At 46.2% G+C, this 24,386-nt stretch overlaps 2 protein-coding genes across 10 annotated transcripts; one reads left to right on the top strand and one right to left on the bottom strand.

Moving 5' to 3' along the window:
• The first annotated feature begins 9,368 nt into the window (after positions 1-9,368).
• On the top strand, positions 9,369-21,555 carry SLC45A1 (solute carrier family 45 member 1). 7 transcript variants are annotated; one of them, XR_014887849.1, is made up of 10 exons: positions 9,969-10,232; positions 11,460-11,872; positions 12,857-12,949; positions 13,379-13,603; positions 14,589-15,325; positions 16,534-16,687; positions 17,442-17,618; positions 18,155-18,360; positions 18,427-18,772; positions 19,047-21,555. XR_014887849.1 is itself a non-coding variant. In XM_085242279.1 (9 exons), the coding sequence occupies exons 2-9, from the start codon at positions 11,470-11,472 to the stop codon at positions 18,709-18,711; spliced, it is 2,280 nt and encodes a 759-aa protein (XP_085098405.1). In that variant the 5' UTR covers positions 9,369-9,721; positions 11,460-11,469; the 3' UTR covers positions 18,712-21,555. The 7 variants fall into 7 exon arrangements, 5 of the variants coding, with proteins under 5 accessions (XP_085098405.1, XP_085098404.1, XP_085098403.1 ...); XM_085242279.1 differs by lacking the exon at positions 9,969-10,232 and adding an exon at positions 9,369-9,721 and having other exon boundaries at positions 18,427-21,555; XM_085242278.1 differs by lacking the exon at positions 9,969-10,232 and adding an exon at positions 9,838-9,962 and having other exon boundaries at positions 18,427-21,555.
• On the bottom strand, positions 20,794-24,227 carry MRPS16 (mitochondrial ribosomal protein S16). 3 transcript variants are annotated; one of them, XM_010722684.4, is made up of 4 exons: positions 24,080-24,227; positions 23,751-24,011; positions 23,506-23,686; positions 20,794-21,062 (listed from the first exon to the last, which is right to left on the bottom strand). In XM_010722684.4, exons 1-3 carry the CDS (start codon positions 24,090-24,092, stop codon positions 23,550-23,552), a joined length of 411 nt encoding a protein of 136 aa, XP_010720986.1. In that variant the 5' UTR covers positions 24,093-24,227; the 3' UTR covers positions 20,794-21,062; positions 23,506-23,549. The 3 variants fall into 3 exon arrangements, with proteins under 3 accessions (XP_010720986.1, XP_003212223.2, XP_085098422.1); XM_003212175.5 differs by having other exon boundaries at positions 23,523-23,686; XM_085242296.1 differs by lacking the exon at positions 23,506-23,686.
• Positions 24,228-24,386: the final 159 nt, after the last annotated feature.

The raw sequence follows: 24,386 nt of genomic DNA, 5'->3' as shown, positions 1-24,386 counted from the left end.
GATTTAGAAAGTGATGTTCTCTGCCTGTTCTTAGGCTCAGGGTGTTTCTCCTGATGTGGAGAGAAATTATTTCAGAACTAGAGCCAGAGGCACTGCTGATTCATTTGCATTATCTGTCTTTTGCACCTGGAATCACTCGGCACAAAGGAGATTCCCCTACTGTGCTCTGTCTCACCCTACTGAGACCTAGAAAATGTTCTTCTTAAGAAATGTCTCCGTTCTGTTGTGACTCAAAGGAATTAATAGTTTATTGCTGAAGGGCTTGAAGGTAGCAGTGTTTCCTTGCATTGCAGGAAAAAAACCAGCATCTTGAAGTCTTCACTAAAGTCTCTGCCAAACAAACGGTAATGTCCTCTATGTTCAGCACGTTGTATTTGATCTACATAGATATATAGATACGATGCTCAAAGGACATCAGATGCTGCATCCGCCTGTTTAAAGCAAGGCCCTTCAGGCTAATGTAGTCAGGACAGGAAGGAAATTAAAATAATAAAAGAAAAGAGGGATTAATAGTTGTAGAAAAAATAATCTGTAAGTTTTGTTTTCTCTGTCCCTGCTTTAATTATGCCTACGTGTCTGTATGGGAGAAGAGAATTCACTGTTAACCCTCGTTATGATCACAGGGTATGGTATAGTTGTACAGGGAACACTTTGTGGCTTATTCAATTATTTGCAGTATTCACTTTTAGCTTGATAATGCTTGAATTATCTGCCTTCTCTGTAAGGGGATTGCTGGACTTCGTTCTTCCATTAGCTGAGTGATTACAAGGCAAGCAGAGAGAAGGCTTGTAATTTCCTTTTGGCAAAGGATGGCCCAGAAGACCAAGTGGCAGTGAAGTGCCCACTCTGCTTGAAGAGCAGCAGGAAAAGTTGAGAGAGAAACTGAGGATGAGGCAAAGCAGAGCCTATTTCTGAGCGTGGTCCGCTGGAGGTATGCTAGCAGCAACTCTGAGTCTAGGAGCACAAAAGTGGGCAGCGTTGCTTCCAGGTCAATTTTTGAAGGCAAATATTTTTTGCTTAAAATCAAGACAAGGTCACTAGCTGAAGTTGAAGCTTTTTTTTTTTTTGACAATTTGTGTTCTGCTTTTGTCACTGGTGCAGGAAGTGCCTGAGGAGTAGAGAAACTTTAGTCTGGAATTTCCCCTTTTCATTTCTTATATTCAGCTTAAAATGCAGTGGTAAATAATGCTTAAAAACTCAAGGCGACGCTAGCAAGAACTTCCCAATGCAGAGTGCATTGCCAGCCTTGGTCTCTAGCACCGCACAGTGGTGTCAGAGTGTCAGAACTGTCCTAAGCAGTCTTTCCTGCTCGCGTGTTTGTACCCAGTGCTGGGCTACAGGCTGCACACGCACTGCAAGTCCTGAGACCGCTTTCCTAGCGTCTGTTTTATGGCTGGGGAACCGACTGATGGGGTGGTTGGTGTTTTGTATGCCATAACTTGTACTCCAAGTCATGCTGCTTCTTTCAGTTGTTTGCCTTCAGCTACAACCATGCCAATGAAGGGATGAAGTTACATCTCAGAGGCACTGCTAATCTTCAGCAGTAGTTGTAATTGTAGACTTCTGAAAACAGACATTCTTGGTTCTTTGTGCCAAGAAGTGTAACCAGATGTGAACACCTTTCTCTGTGTTAGGATACTAGTGCATTGTAATCAAAGGAGAAGAGCACTTGCATGAACATCTGTAGGAGTGCTGGGACCTGAGTAAGAGCATAGAGTACAACAACATAAAGCATGAAGGGGAGACTTCAGTAGGGCATGATTTGAATATGGGGCCCTGTTATCAGTAAAATCTATAGCAGCCTGAAGAGGAATTAAGGTAAGAGAGCTGTGATAGCTGTGGATGAACCCTGAAGCTCAGCAGTAAGTGAGGAAATAGGGAAATCAGAGCAAACTGAAGCAAATTGGCTGAGAATTTGTAGTTCTGTATTCATATGTCAAACTCCAAAGGTTCTGTGGAGTTTGTCAGAATTGACTCTTGTTACATAGAGGTATGGCCTCTGCTGGTAGATTACATGGATTGCCATCTCCTTTTGTCTTAAACTTATCAAGTTCTGCTTGGATGAAGTTGAAATGGACTAAAAATTATTAAAGTCCTGATAAAATTTATCTTGATAAAATTTAAAATGAGAGGCTAGTTGTGTTAGAGATTCACATTCCCTTTTACAGGATGTAAGATTTTTCAAGGAGCATATAGATGTGATTTAAGAGTACACAGCTGTTATTTATTGCAATCTGCATGCAGTACTGGGTAGGACTAATAACTGGCCTTTGGATCACAGCTACGTGGAATGTTACAGAGGGGTAGAAGTGTCCTCCCTGTGCTCTTTGATCTAATGTGCTCTGCACCACCAAACTCTGTACTGTGCAGGAGGGGGGCTTCATCAGGTTGTCTGAAAAACATATTTGATCCTGCTTCTGTTCTGCTCCTGCTGCTGAATATTCTCAAATTTCCCTTCTGGGAAGGTTCCAAAGAAGGGGAGCAGTGTCCTACTGGTCTGCAGCCCACTTATGTCCTGAAGCTCAGTCATATTTGCACACTTGTCTGTGTGAGTGCAAGTCATTACCAGCTATTTGGTGTGATCGAGTTGTAAGGATTCAGCTCTGAAAAGCTGTATGCACAGTCTGCCAAATAAAACACAAGCACACAAGTATCCATAGCGGTGGCCTGGCCTCCTGATTTTTAGAGCAGAGTAGTGTGGTAAGTTCTAAAAGAAACCCCGCTGTGCTGGCCCAGAGGCTGAGCAACGTGTCAGTCACGTGTAACAGAGCAGCTGTCCAATATGCCAAGAAATCTGGCAGACAGATTTTGTGTGTGTATTTGTGCCTGGTCTTTTTAGTCAGTTTGACAGAGATATCTTAATGTTGTTATATGACCCTAAGCGATGCTTTGCACACGATGTTAATTCTAAGTCCATTTGCGTTATTCCTGGATACAGGGTCAGTATCTTTTTACGTAACATGAAATTACAAGTGCAGTACAATAACAGCCTTTTTGCATCTCACTTTCCCATTTTGCACAGTTGAGTAATTCACTGAAATTAAAACCTCAAGAAGTCCATGATTTTTCAGCCAGATGCCAAACCCTGATGTGGTCTTAGGTCAGTGGTAGTTTGTTTTTTTGTTTGTTTTTGTTTTTAATTTTTTATTTTTAGCTGCTTTTATGAGGCTGGGAGTTGGATACACATTCACAACTTCAGAAGAGTCTACAGATTGCTTTCCAGCTTGGAAGGGAGTCCCATGCACGTAGAAGTAGACAAATTGTTTCTTATAAAGCAATTTCCTAACAAATGTATTGTGTGCTAACCTTTACCCTCCAGTTTTCCTCTGTCCTTGTAGAGATAAGGGGGTTGTTAGGGGCGAGCAGGGGTGTGTGTGCAGGGTTATCTGTTTGTTCATCTCATAGGCAGATTCATTTTTTTCCTCCAGGAAAATACGATAATACAATCTGTGCCAGCTTGTTTGAAACTGACGTACAGCTTCCAGAGCAAGACAGAAACATACATATGCAGTCTGGATTGAGTCCAAAGCATCTTTACCTCTGAACTGGTTTAGGCGAGAGAGACAGGATGTTCCACAGAGCACAAAGCCATGTGATTAAAGATCATGAACAAACACAGAGTATATTATTAACAGAACACCAGACCACATTTCATGTTGGGTTTTCTGGCTGGTAACCCATGGAGGTGACTCAAGAATTTAACAGAGACACCAAGGTCTGGTCTGATCCTGCGTAACGAATATTCAGAAAAGATTCCCTGAAGCTGTTGTCTTGTATGGCAGTCTAAGAAAACTGTTCACACAGGTGCTGACAGTGGTGCAGATATACTGCTGTGCGACTGCTCGGGAACGTGTGCTGAGAGAACTTTTTGGTAATTCCTACACGGAGGTTTTTCCTTGACTCACAGTTCAGTATGTGTTCAGCAGTCAGGGTCCCTGTTCTTTCCAGGCTCCTTGTGCTGTCGATGTCTTTCATTCCTTTCGGTGACCTTCCGTCTGTCCTATCTTGTGGCCTCTTCCAATTTTTTGATCCTTCCAGATCCTGATCAGCAGCTAATCTAGGCTATGGTCTTTATGGGCAAACTATGAGATGTGAGGTGAGGATGCATGTAGTTGAAGGTATGAGGTGAAGGGTAGGTGATGCTGGGAGACTCGTGAAGCACCTGTCTAGCAGTTGGCAAGCAAAGGTGCTGGGAATTGTAAAACCTGGACCTTTTTTGTGGCTGCTTATGGCACTGGGATATTCTGCTCCTGGGAATTTGATGCCTCTGACCCCAGGAAGTCTCAAGATATCCACAAATTTTTAGTGTATACAGGTTGCTTAAGGAAATGCAACAGAAAAGTCTCAGAACCACTGTGTCCCATCCTGTCAGTTTGTGTGCCATGCGTGGGGGCTGTATTTCTGCTCTTTTCTGTTAGTAGAAGGCTGAAGTGCCAGCAAATGTGGGTGAATTCTGGTGTTTTACAGAAACTTCTCTGCTATCTGGGCAGTGTGTGTGGATCTGGGGAAGAGAGCATCACCTGTGTGGATTTTTTTTTTCATGGAAGGTTACTTTATTACAAATAGACACATGCAACCTGGGTTTTCCCTTCCAGGGCTTCACAAATACTATCAGGTTTTTTGTGTCTGTATTTAACACTTTTAGCCAAGCAAAGTGATCTGATTGTGGTTTAACTCCCTTCAGTGTTGCAGGCTCATCATATTTAATGTGCGTTTTAGCCGGGAGGGAAAGGAGCATTTGGTGCTGTGGAAGCAGTGGGTGTTGGATCCCTGACATAACATGACAGCTTTTCCTGTATCGCCCACAGCATCACTCAGGAAATTGTCTCTCAAAAAGATGCCAGCTCCCTCTCCCCTGGAGTCAAAGCAAAATGTATTTATTTTTTTTTTCTGACACTTCCTCACTCTTTATTAACTCTTCTTTGTTATTGCTGAAATGGAGACATCCCAAGGCCCTCTGAGCATGGTGATGCTTTGGATGAAAGGAGTCCTTCTGTGGAGCAGCATGTATCAGAGCTCCAGTGAGAGGCCCCTGGGTGCTCGCCTAAAAGAGGGGGAGTGCAAGCATGAATCACAAGTGGTAGAACTGGGAAAGCAGCGGTGTCAGCACAGTGGTTCCTTGAATCACTCTTAGCTAGCAGCCGGTCAGCTGGCAGATGGTTGCAGCCTGAAGTGAAAGCTTATAACTCACCAGCCAGCAAATAGTCCCAAAAGTGAATACCTGCATTTCATCAGCATTTTGTATTGTCTTTGTGAAAAATGGTATTCACTTGCAGATAATTGGTTGTTCTTCAGTTTCCTGTGGCTTCCTATGCATTCGTGTTAGGTCAGCTCAGCTGCTTTATAAGCTTGGAAATGTTCTTAAAATCTAATGAGCTTGCAGTGTGAAAGAGAACTAGTGCATCTCAAACAGCCAGACCTGTGAGGCTTTCTACCAACATGCTCTGCTCAGCAGTGGTGCAGCCACGCCTGGAGTTCTGTATCCAGATCTGGACCCTCGAGTGCAAGGGAGACCTAGACATATTGGAACATCCAAAAGGACTACCAAGATGATCAAGGGACTGGAGCACCTCTCCTGTGAGATGGGCTGAGAGCTGGGACTGTTCAGCCTGTGTGAGGCTCGGGAGAAGGGAGATCTTATCAATATCAAAGGAAGAGTGCAGAAGAGCCTTACTATTTTCTGTGGTGCCCACTGCCAGAACAAGAGGCACTGGACATAAACTGGAACACAGAGGGTTCTGTCTAAACATCAAGAACGATTTCTTTACTGTGCAGGTGATGGAGTACTGGCGGAGGCTGCCCAGAGGGGCTGTGGAGTCTCCCTGTGCTCGGCGTGATAAGCACCACTTTAACGGTGTCTTTTCCGCTTGCCTGAAGGAAAGCAGTAGCATAACGCTCAGTGATGCAGCAGGTGTTTCAAAAACCCTGCCAGCATAGGGATTACCCCTTTACTTCCATAAGCATGTAGTAGAATGTCAGAAAAACAAATGTCCGGGAATAAATGTGGTTGGAGAGGCTTCCCCTGATAGTATTTTTGTGGCCAGACTCTTATGGTTTTGTCTTGTTTCTATTCTGTCCCTAAAACATGAGAGCAAGGAGCAGATCAGCATAGGAAATACAACTGGAAGATATACCTGTTTTGCTGTGGAGGAATCATTTACCTTTGCACTGTTCACTTGCTTCTTGTATTCAGATTTACCACGTCCTGCATGGGAACGTTCCTCTACCATAGCCATGGCATTCAGGAGGAGCTAATTAAGCAATTATGTTATCAGGTGATGGGAGTAAAAATCTCATCTATGCAGTGCAGGGACTTAGCAGTCTGACTCATTGTAGTTTATGACTTACTGTTAGGTAATTGGTGTGTTGCTCCATAGATGCATGCTGTGCAAAACAGAAGTAAACAGCTGCTCTGCCATCTGCGTTACACATATGGAGATCATGACTTCGGTCAGCTGGCCATAGAGAAAGGTGACAACAGGCTTCTGATCATCAGCTGTGAGTGCACATACAACAGTTGTTTTTGTGGCAATCACTAATGGTAGAATCCACAGCAGTGCTGTCAGCATAACGCAAGGCGTTAGATAACACGGGGTACCCCAAAACCCTATATTGAAGTGTGGAAGAGGGTGCAGTGTGCTAGCAAGACAAACTTTGTGCAGTGAGAGTCGAGCAGAGCGTAATGGAGAAAATGCCACTGTTGAATTGATCTGTTCTCACAGTGGGAACTCTCTGTAAATGCTGGAACAGAGTGGCAAGAGAGTGACAAGATGTCTTTTGGCTTGGTAGAATGATGTGATTTTTAAATTGAAAGAGATGCTGTAACTCTTGTTAAAGTATGTTGTTTCCTTTCCTTTTATTGACAATTCAGAAGGTATTGGTTCAGGTTCATGGACTAGATTTCATAGCAGTATTTCTCCTTAGGCTTGAGAAGCTGTGCAGAGATAGGTATGGATGACACCCTCTGCCTCTCTTGTCTGATAGGCAGTCAGTATGGATGGAAGAGGCTAAATTAAAAACAGTAGAAGTAGACTCTCTGGTTTTTCTTGATAGCTGGTATAAAGGACAGAAGGGAGCAGTCTGTGTGTTGCAATTAACATCAAGTGCTATTCAGCTCATCCTGCAATGCGATATAGATACCATCTCAGCACAGAATTGAACACTGCACTGAGTCAGGAACACAGAGCAGTGTTGGGTTTTGAAGAAAGTAATTGGCCTTAGGGAGCTGGTGAGTTTCTCATTTCCTCTGTGGTAAACACAGGGAAGTGGGGTAGTATTTCCCATAGGCTCCCAGAGTCAATTTAAACAAGGTACACAGCCAGTTTATAAAACCAAGTCTTAATAAATGCATAGTAAAAGGCAGGCACACCTCCCATCTTTCTGCAGTGCCCTTGATATCAGTGCCACACTGACTTTCGTGCACGAACGTGGAATCCCCTGCAGGTGTGTGTATTCTGAGCCAGTCCTGAGCCTCTGCTGGCCCAGCTGCTAGAGAACCTCTGTGGTGCCAATTGCGTGCAGTGCCATGCCTGTCCCACCAAGGGCAGTGCTGGTGTGACAGGCCTGCATAGATCAATATCAGCTGTGCTTGTATGGAACCAGGTGTTGTAGGTCTGACCTCTGTGTGCTGCTTCACCTGGCCATCGCTCCCCCCATCCTGCAGTACAGCAGTGGCCCCATCCTCCCTTGTGCTTGGCCTTCAGAAAAGCAGTGATTGGAGGATTTCTGGGACTCGCTAACGATGTGAGCTCTGTTTTCCTTTTCCAGTAGAAGATTAAAAGTCTGAATTGCACAAATAACACTCCTGGTAGCCAAGAAAGCTTTGATCTTGATAATGACAGGATGTGATGGCCGGAAGCTGTAGCTCACAGGATTCATACAAGAAGCAAGGAATCAAGCCGTTCAGGTAACGTGACAGGGAAGACAGTAATCTCTTGTTTCAGTTTGGTTTAGCAGCTGCAGCTTAAACTGACAGGTTACTGATGTTTGTTCCATGGCAGTGTTCCAGTTTTTCACAAACCAAATCGGTGCTTTGCTAGAAAGCCGGCTTATTGAAATAAATATATAAGTAATGTCCGCCAGCTTTTACCCTGCCTGCTTTGTGTATTTGTCAGCAGTGGGGATATTTCTGCTTTTTAAAATATCTTTAAACATATAATTGCATTAATTAATGTAGGCAGTTTAGGAGTCTGGTGGAATCCACACTCAGGAACTGATTAATAGCTCAGATAAAAGTCATATGACAGTATGCTAGGGCCAGACATGCAGGTGGTGTGTAAACTTCTTTATGTTCTCACATTGTTGTATTCGCCTCCCACTGACTTCCTTGAACCCACTCAGTTGACATGTAAGGGAAGCCAGGGTGGTGTAATTTACATGGTAAACTCTCACCATATAAGCATTAAGAGCATATAATTGAAACGCTTGTTTAAACTTGCTGTGCTTTTTTTTCTGTCATACTTTGTTGAACACAGTGCAAATACAGCATGAGCCACAGACCTTGCTGACTTGACGGCATGTTTACAATAATATAAACTTATTTCTTCAGGTACATGTGGAAAGGAGACTTCATTTGGATTTGGCAGTGGAACAAAAGCATTCGCGTATCTGGACTGAATCTCATAAAATCATAGAGCATCCTGGGCTGGAAAGGACCCATGAGGATCATCGAGTCCAACTCCCGACTCCACACAGGACAACCTAAGAACGAAGCCAGGTATCGAAGAGCATTGTCCAAATGCTTCTTGAATGCTAGCAGGTTTGTGGCTATGGCCACCCTCTCACTGAAGAATATAATTGCTAATGAGTTTCCCAAACTGGTTGTGGCGCTAAGGCTCAGTGCAGCAGGGCTGACTCAGTCAAATACTCTGCATTTCTTCAAAACCTGAGTGCTTTAAAGCTGACTTTTCTGCTTATTAACAAATAAGGAGCGGTTCTTCCCACTTGAACCTTCCACCGCAAATCTCATTCTCTGAAGTAAGAGAGACACTTCTGCGTTTTACTTTTTGAGAGACTTTAGTGAATGAGCAGTAATTAATTTGTCACTTTGATGCGGAGTAGTAAATGAAGGATGTAGTTTTCTTTGGATTACTGCCAGGTTGGGGTGGTCAGAAGTGATAGATGAAGCCAGGCCATGATTCCTCGTAGGGAGTAAGAAATGCGCAGTGTTTCCTTCTGAGCACGAGAAGCTCAGAGCTTTTCCATGCTACAGGAAGGAAAGCTGTTCACTGTGTGACAGCCCTGCTGACTTGGATATCGTGCAGACTGGTTTGAGGCAGGCTTGGTGATTATGCTTTTTGAAGGAGCAGAAGGGGATATGGTCACAATGGCACGGTTTTTTCCTGATGACTTTGCTTCTATGCAAGCAGGTTCCTGCTGTCCTGTAGGAGGAGAACAGTTTGTGGAGTACACGTGCAGACAAAGCCGCTGTGATCCACAAGGCTGCTGGGTCCCAGAGTGCCAATCTGCCCTGCTCTACAGGCCTATCAAAGCTCCTCAGCTCAAAGCTCAGCGTTGTGAGCGGCTTCTGATGTCGGACAAAGCGCAGTCAGAATCACGGGATCGCAGGGCTTGGGAAGAACCTCAAAGTCATCGAGTCCAGCCCCTGCCGAGGCAGGTGCCCCACAGTCGGTCACACAGGCTGGCGTGCAGCTGAGTCTAGGATGCCTCCGTAGGAGCCTCCAGAGGAGCCTGCACAGCCACTCCGGGCATCTCGTGCCTTGTAAGTAACTTCTTCCTTATTTCTAGTCCCGACCTTCTCCTCTTTCGGCTCGAATCCTTTCCCCGTGTTCTGTCACCGCAGACCCCGCCGCAGTCCATCCACTTCCTTACGGCCCCTTTAGCTGCGGACCGCCCGCTCTGCTGCCAAACTCCCCTCTGGGGGCGGCGCCGGCGCTGCGGCCGCTTCCGCCGCCGGGGGAGGGACGGGGAGCGGCAACGGCGGCGGCGCGGTGCGGCCCGAGGTGAGGCGGCGGGGCCGGGCCCGGGGCGCCCGGTGCTGCGGGAGTCCGGCCCGAGATGTCCGCGTTCGGCGCGCGGTGCTCCGTAGGGGTGATGACGGCAACGATCCGTTCGGGGCCCGCGGCAGCTCGGGCGGACGGACGGTGCGCCGCGGTAGGAGCGGAGCGCCGGGCTGAGAGCGGAGCCTGGGCGGGCCGCGAGCGGGCGGCGTCAGCTGCCGGGTGCGGAGATCGTCGGCATCCGGCCCGGGGCGATGGCCGGGGCCCAAGGAGGTCCGAGTGCTGCACGGGGACGTGGCGACGGCCGGGCCGGGCTGCCTGCGGGCCGGGCCCTGCGCTGCGTAACGCAGCGCTCGGCTGGGAGGCGCCGCTCGCGGAGCCCCGCATTACAGTCCGTGTTTCCTCCGGGCGTCACCGGGACAGCGGCTCGCGGAGGTGGCACGAACGTCCCGTGCTGGGTGTCTGCGGTTTGTGTAGTTCGTGCTCCGGCTCCCGGCTGTGTGCCGCGAGGAGCTTTCTAACCTCGGCTTTCTAAACTGCCATCGGGGTAGCAGGACCAGAGGAGTTGTGAGGACCGCCGTGTCCACTGGTGTGCTTTCGGGGAGACCCCTCTGATTCCTGCTGGGTGATTTCCTGTTACAGTTGTGGGGTGATTGATGACATTACCTGAGGGTATGGCCTACCTGTAAACTGTGATGGACATCGCCCTGGGCTGGTTTGTTTGGTGGTGGGAAGCCTGGGGAGGCTGCGCAGCACTGCAGGGCCAACAGCAGTCAGTTCCAGCCCTCAGTGAGGGTTTGAGTCACACCAGGGACCAAATCTTGAGTGGGTTAGTGTCCCTGCTCGTGACACACCATAGCTGTGCAGGTAGGTGTCAGAGCCACGTGTCCCCAAGACCTTGCTGGTTAAGGTGTGTGGCTGCTGTTTTGACAGATGTCATTCGTGGCTCTCTTGGAACACATCCACAGCAGGGCCACAGAAATGTTCTGAGGGATGGAGCAGCTCCCTGCGAAGACAGGCTGAGAGCTGGGCTGTGCAGCTGGAGAAGAGGAGGCTGCAGGGAGTCTGTATAAAAAAGTAAAAAGGGAAGGAGCACTGTTTAATAGCGTGTGACTTGGCCTTCAGCAGGAGGCAGTGGGTTGAACTTGCCTGCCCTACACTTTTAGAAAATGGTGTGGAAGGAACAGCCAGTATTTCTCTAATGGTAATGATGTACATTGGGAGCAGCCTAAGGCTGTGCTGTGTCCCAGCAAAGCACTGTGCTGTGGCTGTGAGGTGCTGTGTCCTGTGGCCAGGGCAGAAATAAGAATGCAGCACTAAGCTGGAGGTGAGAGCAGCGTGTATCTCATGGCACTGTTGGTCTGGAGTTCAACCCATCAGGATTGTATTCACTGTGTACTCTATATGTGAAATAACTCAGAAATGGCCTGAACTTCAGTAAAGGAAATTCCACAGTTTTTCTTATTTCAACCATTTTATGCTGAGCTATTTTTCTTCCAGACTGTCAGCCATGATGATTCCACCATCTGCAACACCTCCTGTCAGCGATGCTGCACTTTTGCCAAGTGTGGCTTCTCAGGAAACGTGGAGGTCACAGGTTCCGGGCTATCCTGGGTCAGTCACACAGCACATAAGTCACCGGGCTAATAACTTCAAGAGACATCCGAAAAGGAAAAAATTCATCCGCCCTTCGCCACCGCCACCACCAAATACTCCATGTCCTATTGACTTGATTGGCTTTGGGGATCTCCAGCCTCAGAGATCTTTCCTGGAACTCCTGTTTAATGGGTGTATTCTCTTTGGGCTTGAGTTTAGCTATGCCATGGAAACAGCCTATGTTACACCTGTGTTGCTTCAGATGGGGCTGCCAGACCAGCTGTACGGAATGGTGTGGTTCATCAGCCCCATACTAGGTAACTTTTGGGTATGCTGTTCCTTTCCTCCTGTTTTATTCTGCCCCGCGGGGGGTTATACAGTTTTCTCTGCCTCAGCTCTTCAGAAGTATATTCCTTGTGATGTCACGTTTAAGAAGTATTAGCCATAGCTTTAAACAACTGGTTGGAAAATAATTACTGCTGTGTCTTACCAGAAATGGGCCTGATATGATCAGAAGGTCTGTTCTTTTAGCAACTTCTCAGAGTGTCACATACTGTGCAAGAGTGAGTAAGCTTTTGTTACTGAGTTCATGTACTAAAAAAAAAAAAAAAAGGCAGAAAGGATCGGTGCGTATGTTTACATCCCTGTGGAAAGAAATATACAGAGACACACCCACAGGATGTGTTTAAAAAGTAGTGATTTTGCCTTCTAGTTGAATTTTCCAGAACAAATGAGGTATTCCAGTGATGAAAAGCTGTTAATCACTGCTGTTACTGTCATTGGATTACTTAGCAGAGTCGGGGTGGGAGTATATCTGTTACTACAGGAAAAGCCGTAGGATGGCTGTGGCTGCTTGGAGATTTTTTTTTCTGCCTGTCCTTCTAGGATGTGCTTCAGAAGAAGAAAGTAGATAGGCCCCTACTCACAGATGGGTACCTTTTCAACTTGCATGTTTACTCTTGCTGTCTTCCAAGCTAATTTAGTAAAAGATCTCCAACGTAAGGGGTGTAAGGAAAATAGCTGGTAAGGAGCTTAACACTGTTGTACTCTTTTCAGCTGGTGACACAGAGTGAATTGCATTGTCATAGCAGTCCTGGATGAGCAGTGGTGCACTACACTGTCCAGTCCCCAGTGTGAGAAATGCCAGGCACTAAACTGTACATCAGAGTGACTGATACTGACTGGAGATATCACTGTGCCATGTTGTCCTGCCTTTAACTGTCTTCAGACTTACCCATTGAAAACCCTCTGTGAAACAGGCTTGTAGAAGAATTCGATTTAATGGTCATTTCCTTTTCTAGGGTTCCTGCTGCAGCCTTTGCTGGGGGCCTGGAGTGACAGATGCACATCAAGATTTGGGAGGAGAAGACCTTTCATTCTGGTCTTAGCAGTAGGTGCGTATTGTAGAAATGATTTTAAGCTCGAAGATTATGCATCTCTCTGCTATGATACGTAGCTGTGGGCCTCTCAAGTTGAGTATTGTCGGTCTAAGAAGATGGTGAGTGTCACTGAGGTAATGATGTTTTGTCAGCTGGAGATCCACTGTCTGGTCACAGTTGGAAGAGGTGATGTTTTGAAGGTCAAGAGTGTTCTCCTTTGACTGGCCACAACTCCAGGCACTTGTAAGGTTTAACAGTGTGAAAAGATTATGTATATCCTGTGAGCCACACACATTCCCAGGTCTGTGATTGTATGAACAGGATCAACAGTGCTCACTGCAGGGCTGTGTGAGTAGTGTAATGCTTTTAGAGAACTTGGAAAGATGCAGTTTCTCTTGTTTAGAAGTAACTGGTTGATTCTAATTTAACTGTTCTTATTCCCAGGTGCGTTGTGTGGACTCTCGCTTATGCTGAATGGCAGGGATATTGGGAGTGCCTTGTCTGACACTGTGAATAACCACAAATGGGGGATCGTTCTTACAGTCTGTGGTGTTGTCCTCATGGACTTCAGTGCAGATTCAGCAGACAATCCCAGCCATGCCTACATGATGGATGTATGCAGCCCAGTGGATCAAGACAGGGGCCTCAACATCCATGCTTTGTTAGCAGGTATGCTTTCTTGGTGCTTCCTGGATGACGTGAGTCCAAAAAGCCCTGCTGTGAGAAAGCAGAGTGTAAATTATTGGTCTTTTCCTGTATAAGCATAAGCTGAATACCTGTAGAGAAAGCAAGAATTAACTTTGAAAGCAAAAGGCTTTTTGGCTGACAGAAGTCAAACAAGACAGTCCTGTATTGTGTCTTAAGATTCCTTGTGTCTTTTATAACCCTACAAAAATGACCCCTCAGGCAGGAGGTTCAACTTAAAACAAGTGTGGGAAATGGGGATATTTTTGGTTGCTGTATTGGAGAGCAAAGTGTTTACAGCATGCACTCTGCTCTCTTACTGCTGTAGTGTCCTAGTCTAGTTTTTCTGTTTGTCAGGAGACTGTTCTGTGTTCTTTAACATGTTCTTAAGAAAGAAGATGGTGTCAATGCTTTCACCATATGAAGAGTGAGTGATAGCTGGTGCATCAGAATTTTTCTGTTTATCTGTAGTAATGCAGTGGCACTTTGTACACTTGACACACTGCTGAATAATGAGGTCGCTACTCTTCTGAAGTAATTAGGTCTCTCTTGAACACAGATGTGTGTTCTAAGTGAATCAAGAAAATAGATTTCAGAAAAACAGTCCTGGCTCACTGATTGCAAGGCATTGCCATGAGGTTGGTGAGCACTTCTATTTTATGGACAGAAATTACTGAAGGTAAAATGATTTGTCCTCAGCAAAGGAAGAACTTGCATTTAAAATCATTTATATCATTGCTTTTGTATCACTGTCCTTCTCCCTCTTTCTGTACATTGTCTGTACAGAAAGACTGTTCATGTGGTGCAGATAAGTGTGTTTATTACTGCATTTGAATTGAAAAGGGATTAAGTGGTAAAACAGAGGTAGCATGTTGGATTTTCTCATAAATCATTAAACAAGTGGTACTGTGCTATTACTGACTTCATGGGTTGGCTAGGGAAGATAATCTCAGCTCTGTTTTTCCACCAGGTCTTGGAGGTGGCTTTGGTTATGTTATTGGAGGAATACATTGGGATAAAACCAGTTTTGGAAAAGCTGTGGGAGGGCAACTGCGTGTCATCTATGTCTTCACATCAATAATACTGACTATCACTACTGTGCTGACTCTAATTAGCATTCCAGAAAGACCCCTAGGGTCCTTTAGCAGGAAGAAAAAGGTGATGAAGAGTCCAAGTCTTCCTCTCCCTCCTTCTCCACCTCTCTTTGAAGAGGGTGTAAGCGAAAACTTTACTTCTCATAACTCAGCTCACTTATATGCAAGTTTTACAAGCCCCGTTTCTCCCCTCAGCCCACTCACACCTAAGTATGGCAGTTTTGTCAGCAGAGACAATTCCTTGACAGGAATTAACGAATTTGCATCGTCGTTTGGGACTTCAAATATTGACAGTGTGCTTATAGACTGTTTTACAGGTGGGCACAGTAGTTACTTAGCACTTCCAGCTAGCTTGCCCAGGCAGCCTGTCAGTGTCAGTTTTCCTCGGGTGCCAGATGGATGTTACCAACAAGAAAATGGAATTCTGGAGCAAGGGGAGAGGGGCATAACTTCAGGTCCTGATGGAGAGGCACTGAGAGTGGGCTCCTTGGATGCAATAAAGCCACGGTCATCAGGCATCCTGAAAAGACCTCAGAGCTTGGCCATTCCAGATATTGTAACAGGACATTGTCCAGACAGTAGCAGAAGAAGAAATGTGACTTTCAGCCAACAGGTAAGGGCAGAAAATCAATTGTATGACCATGTAAACCCAAGCGTTTGTTTAATCTCTTTCTATGATTTTTAAATGTTTAGTGCACAAATTCATTGCTAAAGACTGTTCACGACAGTTTGCTTATAAAAGTCATTGGGGGAACAGAATACCTGCAGTGACTTTTTGGAAAAATAGTGGATAGGGTATGAATTACAATTCGTTAGCTGTCTGTCATCTGCCTGTTTAAGAGAGCAGAAATGGAAGCGTTCCCCTCCTCCTCAGGCCATGTGTGAAAGTTAGGTTGGCATTTTTAGCTCTCCTTCACCACATAGGAAGCTACCATGTGAGAGCAGAAAAGGACACATTTTTATTGAGCCTGTATCTTCCCTTTCCACAGAAATACCTGCAAAATAGGGCCAGGGATAGGAATCTCCCATGAGCTTCTCCTTATGGCAGTCATTGCATCTGGTTTCATCAGGGAGGTGAGGTTTTCTTTACCCAGGGATAAGACTCTGACCTCACCTCCCACTGTTGGTGATAACTTGGAATGTCTGAGACCTCTGTATGCTGACCCATTTTTTTATGATCCAGGATGAGGTAAACTGTCCTCTGTTTAGTTTTTTTCTTTTTTTTTCTTTTCCTTTGGGGAGGGAGAGGGGAGAGGTTTTGTTTGGTTTGGTTTCTTTTGTTTATTTATTTTTGGTTTTGCTTGGTTGATTTGTTTGTTTGTTGCTGTACTTCTCAGTTTGTGAGAGCAGACTTTGTTAGGGTCAGGATTTTATGTGTGCTGTGCCTGTAGAAATCAGCCACTCAAGGCAGTGAGCAGTGACTGTGTTTCAGTTAAAACTGTCCACTTTTACTTCACCATCTCTAAAACTTCAGGGACCAAATTCACCTGACTGTGGGTACAGCTTATATTAACAGAAATGAAATTTGTGCTTTTCCTATGCTAGCGTCTGAACGTGGTTGCCAAATACTCTGGAACAGTGCAGACTACTGTTTCAAGTACACTGAAACCTGTAGCACAGTGCTGCATTTAACACTTGTTCCAAGGCTGAATTTGCAGACATTCTTAGCTGAGTACACTGTTCTTAATCCCCCGATGAACAACTGAGCAGCAGAGTTTAACCTTCAGATCATTAGATAGGTGCACAATATTGCATAGGTTTGCTCAAAGGTGATTTGGATTATTCTTAATGTCTGTTGACCTGGAAGTTCTTATGTTGCAGGTTGCTAATATCCTGCTGGATGGTGTTAAGTATGAGAGTGAGTTGAATGGATCAGGAGAGACCTCCGAGCAACCACTCTCCATGAGACTTCTTTGCTCAACCATCTGCCACATGCCCAGGGCTCTTCGTAACCTCTGCATCAACCACTTCCTAGGTAATGAGAAAGTTCATTCCAGTTTTCACCATGAGGTAGTTTATGTTGTGTGATTGTTTGTAAGTATTTTATTGCTGCAATGGCTGCAAACTGAAGAGAACATAATTTGTTCTGCATACACTCATCAGTAAGGTACTTTGTTATTTATTTTCTTAGAATGTTGGGGAAAAAAAACAATGATTAAAAAAAAAAACACCCTAGAACTGTAAAACTTACATGCTTAGAAAAGGAATAACTTTGGTTTAGATTAGTGCATCTGTTAAATCGAGCTAGAATGCTCGATTTAGAATGAGAAACAATACTGAACTAAGAGCTTTAAATTGCAACAACATGGGTTTTTTAATGCTTTGAAACTGAAGTCGCTGAGCAGAATTCTACAAGATTATTACAACCAAATGCAGGATGACAACAGCATCTGGAACTAATATCTAATGAGCAACTGTGTGAAACTTAGCCAGGCAGTTCAGACTATGATTGATTTTTCTTTCTTGCTAAACCAGTAGCCCATGGCCAGCATTAAGCCTACAGGATTCCATATGTGAATTCAAAGGATAAATCTTGATAGTTAAAATCACGAGCATCTTTGACAAACAGCATAATGCACAGGGAGCAGCAGTCTCAGATAAAGGTGGCTAAACATTATGTAATACGTTGCATGAACTGTTTCCAGTTGTGATTTGTATGGCAGTATTCATGGCTTACAAGAGAGAATGAAAATCTGCAGTCCTAATGGATTACTTCTGGCTTCTTTCAGGATGGCTCTCATTCGAGGGCATGTTGCTCTTCTACACTGACTTCATGGGAGAAGTAGTGTTTGAAGGGAATCCAAAAGCCCCTCACAACTCAGTTGAGTATCAGAAGTACAACGCTGGGGTCACCATGGGCTGCTGGGGAATGTGCATCTATGCATTCAGTGCTGCTTTCTATTCAGGTACTGAGTACGGTCATCCCGGACACTCCTATCAGAAAGATACACCTGTTCCTTAAGCGGTGTTTCTGCAGTAACAACTGTGGCTTTTATGTTGCACACAGCCTGCCATGTGGCACGATAGCTGAAGCAGGGTTATCACCACGTTATCTGTGCTACTTAGTGTAGCCTACTCTGACAGCAGAGGAGGGCAGCAGTCCAGTGATAACACATTTCTGTTATAACATAGTTCCTTTCAGGAGTGACATTTTGAGTGTACGTTGAATCCAGAAATACGTGCAGCCAGCGCAGACGTAGTTTGGGTGCAGTGGCATTCAGTGCCCGTGTGCCTCTGATGGAGCATCGTGGTATAATGCACCACCAGCACTGCGTGTCTGCCTTTGTGCTTGAATGGCAAGCTGCCATTACACAAAGCTGTGATGGTTACTGCTGAGCTGTGGCTGCCCCAACGTCTGGGCCGTGGGGCCCAAAGGTGCAGTCCTGCTGACTGCAGGGGACAGTCATGGTTCGTTGCAAACTTCCACACTGCTGTCTTGCAGCTGCACTGGAGAAGCTGGAGGAGCGGTTCAGCACACGGACGCTGTACTTCATTGCATATTTGGCCTTTGGGCTGGGCACAGGGCTGGCCACGCTCTCCAGAAATATCTACGTAGTACTGTCACTGTGCACGACCTACGGCATTCTCTTTGCCACGCTCTGCACGCTGCCCTACTCTCTACTCTGCGACTACTACCAGAGCTGTGAGGTGAGCCCCAGGCAGGATGGGGAATGGGGCTCCTGGTGACACCTCCTCACACTGTGTTCCCTGAAGTTTGCAGGCTCGCACGTGGAGGGTACACGGCGTGGGATGGGTGTTGATATCTCTCTACTCAGCTGCCAGTACTTCTTGGCGCAGATCCTGGTGGCCCTGGCCATGGGGCCACTGACGACAGCTGTGGGCAGTGCCAGCGGCACCATGTACTTTGCCAGCCTGGTGTCCTTCCTGGGCTGCCTCTTCTCCTCTCTCTGCGTCATCTATGAGCCAACCCTGTCTGCTGAGGAACTGCCACCCAACGAGGAGCAGAGCCCGCTCCTTCCCTGTGTGCAGGACCAATAAATGGGAGAATGCTGCATCCTTGGCTACCTCACTTGCACCATTCTTGTCCTCAACCATCATGGTAAGGTGGGCTCATGGGCCCTTAGGATGGCAGCGACTGGAGGTGGGCTGTGGGTGACTGCTGGCAGCGGGCGTGGGAAACCACAGAAGAGGTGTGTGCCAGTTTCACTGAACTTTCCCCTGCCTGCAGGAGGGCAGTGCCTGGCACTGTGCATCTTTCCCAAGTTGGTAAAGGCTGATCTATGTTTCCAGGACTTGTGGTCACAGCAGTGGGAACCACTGGTGGCAGTGTGGGACCTTCCCTCCAACTGCCATACGGTGCCATTTTTCCTCAGGGGGGACGATGTTTCTTGACCTGAGGTGGAGGACCCAGAAGACCGGTGCTCAGGCAGGTGGATCCCGATGTCTTGGGTGGCAGTGAGCTGTGGAGCTCCATTGCTGTGGGAGGACCAGGGTCGTGGTGTGCCACCAGCTTTGTGAGCAGAAGTTGCCTGGCATTTGGTTGTTGAGGACTGCAACTCCTACAGGACCTCAGGGAGCACTGAGGGCAACACGTGGGTCTCACCTTCCACATGTCAGACCTGGCCCTGGCCTGGCTTTTCAGAACTTTGGAGCGTAATGCAAGTACTCTGTGAAGGCCCGTGGCTGGGCTTCCATGTGCACCGAGCTCCAGCCAGCAGAACTGCTCCAAGAAGCTGCTGTGGGATGGAAGTGGCTCCAAACCCTGCTCTGTAAGTGCTGACTGTGGTCCACAATGATGGTTCCTGATCTGCACATATTCCTACGTTAGGCTTTTAACTGACACTGTAATACTGAGTTAGCAGGATGGGTAGGAGGGGTTTTGTGAGCCAAGTTTCCTTGGGTAGAAGTTGATTCTCACAATTAGGTTAAGAATCTAAGAGAAATCATTTATGTGAAAGCCAGAAGCCACTGGCACATCATCCTTATGTTTCGTACAGTTGTACCTTCTGACGTTTTAAAGCCTGCTTAGGAAGTAGTGATTTGTCAGCTAGAGCTACATCTGCATACCTCTGTGAAACTACTAAGACTTATTACTTGGACAGGTGGTGTTTTGTTACCTGTGGAAACTCTTAATTATTCTGGCTATGGAAGGTAGTAAATGCCTGAGATCTTACACAATTTGCAGGTAATCTCTAGAGTCTTTAAATTGAAGAACAAAAATGAAAACATGTAAGCTAGAAGCATTTACAGGATTCTTGTCAGTCTGTGTTCATATTCAAGTAAGGTGCAAAGGTTTCCCATGGCTGAAGGGCATTCTAGTGCTTCGGCGTACTGTGCAGGCATCCCTTCAGAGGCTCTTTTTGTTCTTATCTAGTGACAGAAGCAGCGGTTTTTCTGAATTCCATTCCTTTTTCAGTGAGTTTTCTTGACTGTTCACCTAAGTTTATTTTCATGCGTGATGTGCAATATCAAAATGAAATAACTTGCATAATCTTTAGCTGTTGTGGTGCACTAATAGTGCTTAAAACAATGTACAGTGTGTAAGAACCTTTCATTTTTATTAGCAGTTCCCCACTTTTTTTTTTTTTGTGATAAGTTCTGTGCTATTTGATATTTACTTTCCTGGAGGAGCGCTTCTGAAGTTATGAAGCCAAGCATTCCGAGACAAAGGAGTGTCAGACTGATGACTGTTCATCTTGATCCCATCTATTCTGGCTTAGAAAGCATGGCTTACTGTCACACCTGCAGGAATACCTGTGTCGTGCAGCTTTCATTACGGGACCTCTTATCTCCAAGAATCTTTGGGATGAAACTGGACCTGGTTTATGAGCAGCACATTTGGCACTTCTGAGTGCCTGATTTCCAACAATCTAAAGAGATGACTGGAAATTGGTTTGGTCTGCTGTGTAACCTTTAATTCTTTGTCTTAGCAAACTTATAAACTCAAAAGATGATCGTTTTGTTCCTATTGAAGGGATGTTCTCAAAATGTTTTCTCCTTCTAAGTTTTGTAGACAGTATTGTTGCACTGAGTGGATTGTGAATGCTTTCCTTTTCTACATAGCTGGGATTTCAGATGATTTTGTTGCAAACAAAGATATTTAAAGAGAGAAAAACAGAAGAAGGAAAAAAAAAATCAATGTATTTATCAAGCTGTATGTCAATATGTATATATCATTGTATTTTCCAGCACTGGAGCAGGCTCCTCAGAGCCATGGTCACAGCCCAACTGACGGAGTTCAAGAAGCATTTGGACAATGCTCTCAGACATAATGTTTGAATTTCAGGTGGTGCTGTGCAGAGCCAGGGTTGGACCGAAGGATCCTTGTGGGTTTCTTCCAACTTGGGGTATTCTGTTTATTTGATGGTCACATTTGTCGCTCCTTCCCTCTGTAAATAAGAGTAGGAAATACATTTACATATAGTTATAAAACTACTGCTATGCTGAAGTGCACTGCACAATCGAATATATGTAACATTTTCTATTTTAAACTCAATGTCAGTGTGTCTCGATTTGGGTTTTTAGTGATAATGTTGGTGTCCAGTATGTCACCATGATGCAGAATTCCTTGGAAGTTGTACGAAATCCATAAAAACAAAAACAACAACAAAAAAACAGAAATTACTTATTTGCTTATTCTCCTCCTTTGTCACATGTTGTGTTTTACAGAAATTACTGTGTGGTCACTGCTGAACTGAGCTGCAATACGATGTTTACTTTTTGGAATGCACTCTTCAAATTGTCTAAATCTGTGGGCTGCTGGTTAGAAGTAAGAGGGAAGTGTTGAGGAAAGAAAGCGATATCGTGCTGTGCCATAGTTTAGACTTCATAAAGTTTAATGATAATGACTTAATAAAAATTAAAGTTGCTTAATGGAAGTGATTTGTGGGTGCTCATATCTGTATTTATATGACATGTACAGAAGAAGGGAAAACGGGGAGAGGGAGGAAGAAATACCTAATGGATTGTCTCATGTTTGTGATTAAGCTAGATGTAACCATTTCAGTTTATCTTAGTTCATTCAACTTCTGCCATGCCTCAAAAGAGAGAACCGAATAACTGAAACTTCTGCTGAATCTCTAAATGAAGAAAGATATTTTCCAGGAGAAAAAAAAATAGGGGGGCAGCAAGAAGAACCAATACTCCTTCAGCACCCAGAATGATACCAAAAACCCAAACACCCAAAGCCTCTGTTGGGAACTGCTTGAAGAGTTACTTTTAAACGCTGTTTTCTGCTAACACGTAAGTAATCAACATGTACTAAATTGGAGATGCACTTAATTGGAAAAGAAAAAAGAAGAAATTGTCCTCAGGTCTGAGGTGGCTTTCTTAAATCATCTTTTTCTTCCTCAGACTGGAAGGCTGCCTTAGAGAGAAGCTTTTGCAGAGCTGTTGCTATAACATCGCAACATCATGGGTTGCACAGTTTACGATAAATATCTTGAGAGTTGTATGATTCTGGAGTAGAAATGCCAGGGGAGACCTCGTGCACTCATTTGTCTAAATTGAAAACGTCTGCACGTCTGGTTTCAAGACAATGCTTCAGTTAACCTGGCTTTTCAGCCAGGAAGGTTTTCATTGACGTTCACTAAGAAAACAACTGTGGCTCTTCCTCTGCCCCAAGCTGCTGCTTCTGCAGCAGAGACTTTAACAGACAGGAAGGTGCTGCTGCTCATGGGCTTGCATTTAGAGTGAGATTTCAGGGCACAAGACAACAGCATAAGCTGCTGGACTTGCAGATATACATTATGTAAGCAGTTCTTCATGTTAAAAGTCCCATTTACTCTACTTTTTTGTTCCTTTCAAAAATACACTGTGGAAATGGTAACTCTGTGGGATAATGAGAATTTCTGTGCTTGCAGGTTGCTGCTGGATGCCTAGCAGGGAGTTTTAGATTAGATCTGAAAGACAATATCATTAGCCCCAAACCCAAATAGTGCAGATAACTGACAGAAAATATGAAGGTGACATCTTTCTCAGTCTGCCTCTTTGACACAACATGCGTGTACTGCAGGGGCAGGAAGTAAGTATGCAGTGTTAGTCAGACTAGTTCATATGCAAAACACTTGAGTACACTGAAGCCGCAGACAGAGAAGTCAGCTATGGAGTTGATGCAGTATTTGCCATGTATATAAGCTGTATGTAACTTTATCTTTTTTTCCTAGGAATCCAATAGTCTCCTTGAACAAAAGACAACAAATGGAGCAGCCAACAGGAAATCACAGCCTGAGAGTGAAGATTCGTGTTCTTGTGAGTAATGTTAACCAAGAATGGGGAGTTTGACAGTATTTGTATCAAATACTGCTAAGAGTTACTATGCTAGAAGTTCATGTTTAAATGTAGAGCTTTCTTTAAGCATGGATTTTGCTGTTATCAGCCTGTCAGCACTTCCTGTGGATAAGGCCAGCAGTGTATTAACGCAGTGAGGTGCACTTCTATCCTGCTAAAACCCCCTCCCTCTTAAGCTGTCTTCAGAGACAGAAACCTCCTGTGCTTCTAAGAGAACAAACGGGTTCAGAACTGCTCTGGGGAAACTAAAACAGAAATGCAGATGCAGATCATTTGTTTGCCTGTGCTCACGGATCACCAAACTGTGCACTAAAACTGCATCAGAGCCAAGGAATCAAACGTGAGAAGCGCTGCAAGCAAATGAAAGCTGCTGCTGTGCCTTTAGGGAAAGCTCTGTGCCTCCTGGTGTGGTTCTGTGCTCCACGATAGCTGGGAAGGTCCCGTCATAGCTGTTGCATGTCAAATTGGCTGTTAATTTTTCAGAGCCGAGTCGGGAGAGAGCAGCACAGGCAGAAGTGCACAAATCACGCTTTAATGTCTTACGCGCGGAGGGCACTCACTGCGCACACGGGGTCGCGCGGCGCCTCTCAGACCGCAGCGCCGGGTTCCTGCGAGCCGCCCTCAGCAGGGGGCACAACGGACTCCTGCGCTCGTCGCCGCCGCCGCCGGAGCCTCTCGGCGTTGGTTATCGTCATGGGGTGGAGCGGCAAAAACCCCGCCAGGCCTGCAAGGAGGAACGCTGAGCGACGCGGACCAACTCCGCCGCCCTTCCTCCGCCCCGCACCTACCCAGGAGCTTCTCGGCAGGCCGCGACAGCTGCGCGCCGCAGCCCAGCCAGTGCCGCAGGCGCTCCAGGTTGAGCCCCGCCACCTTCTCGCCGTGGGCGTTGGGCAGCGGGTCGAGGCAGCCGAGCTGCTCCAGGTACTTCCCGTCCCGGGCGCGTTTGCTGTGCGCCGCTACGATGCGGTAGAAGGGCCGGTTGGTGCAGCCGCCGAGGGCGAAACGGATCACGACGTGTCCGCCTCGATAGCTCTTCAGAAGGCCGCTCCCTGCGGGGAGAGCGCGAGGCGGTCACGGGCCGCTCCCAGCCCGGCAGGCTGCGCCCGCGGTCACTCACCGAGCTGCACCATGGCGGCGGCCCCTCCTGCGGTCGCGGAGCGATTACGTACTTCCGGTGAGACGGGAAACGGCCGACGCACAGCCCTCACGCAGACGGGAACGAGGCTGACTTCCGGGCGGAGCGCCGCCTCAGGCGGGCCGGAGCCGCGCGGCCTCTCGGGAGGCGCCGCGTGCGTCCTTTGTCTCGGGCGCGGTTTGCTCTGCGCCGCAACGAGGAGCGCGGCGTGGGGGGAACCACCGGAGTTAAAGGTATCCCCCAGGACAGCAGCCGAGAGCTCTGCTCCTCCTCCAAGATTTATGGTCGT

This window comes from Meleagris gallopavo, chromosome 23 (genome assembly GCF_905368555.1).
Source record: "Meleagris gallopavo chromosome 23, MGAL_WU_HG_1.1, whole genome shotgun sequence".
Classification (NCBI taxonomy): Eukaryota; Metazoa; Chordata; class Aves; order Galliformes; family Phasianidae; genus Meleagris; species Meleagris gallopavo.
The sequence above is the reverse complement of the archived record's forward strand: the minus strand, read 5'-3'. Positions and strand labels throughout refer to the sequence as shown.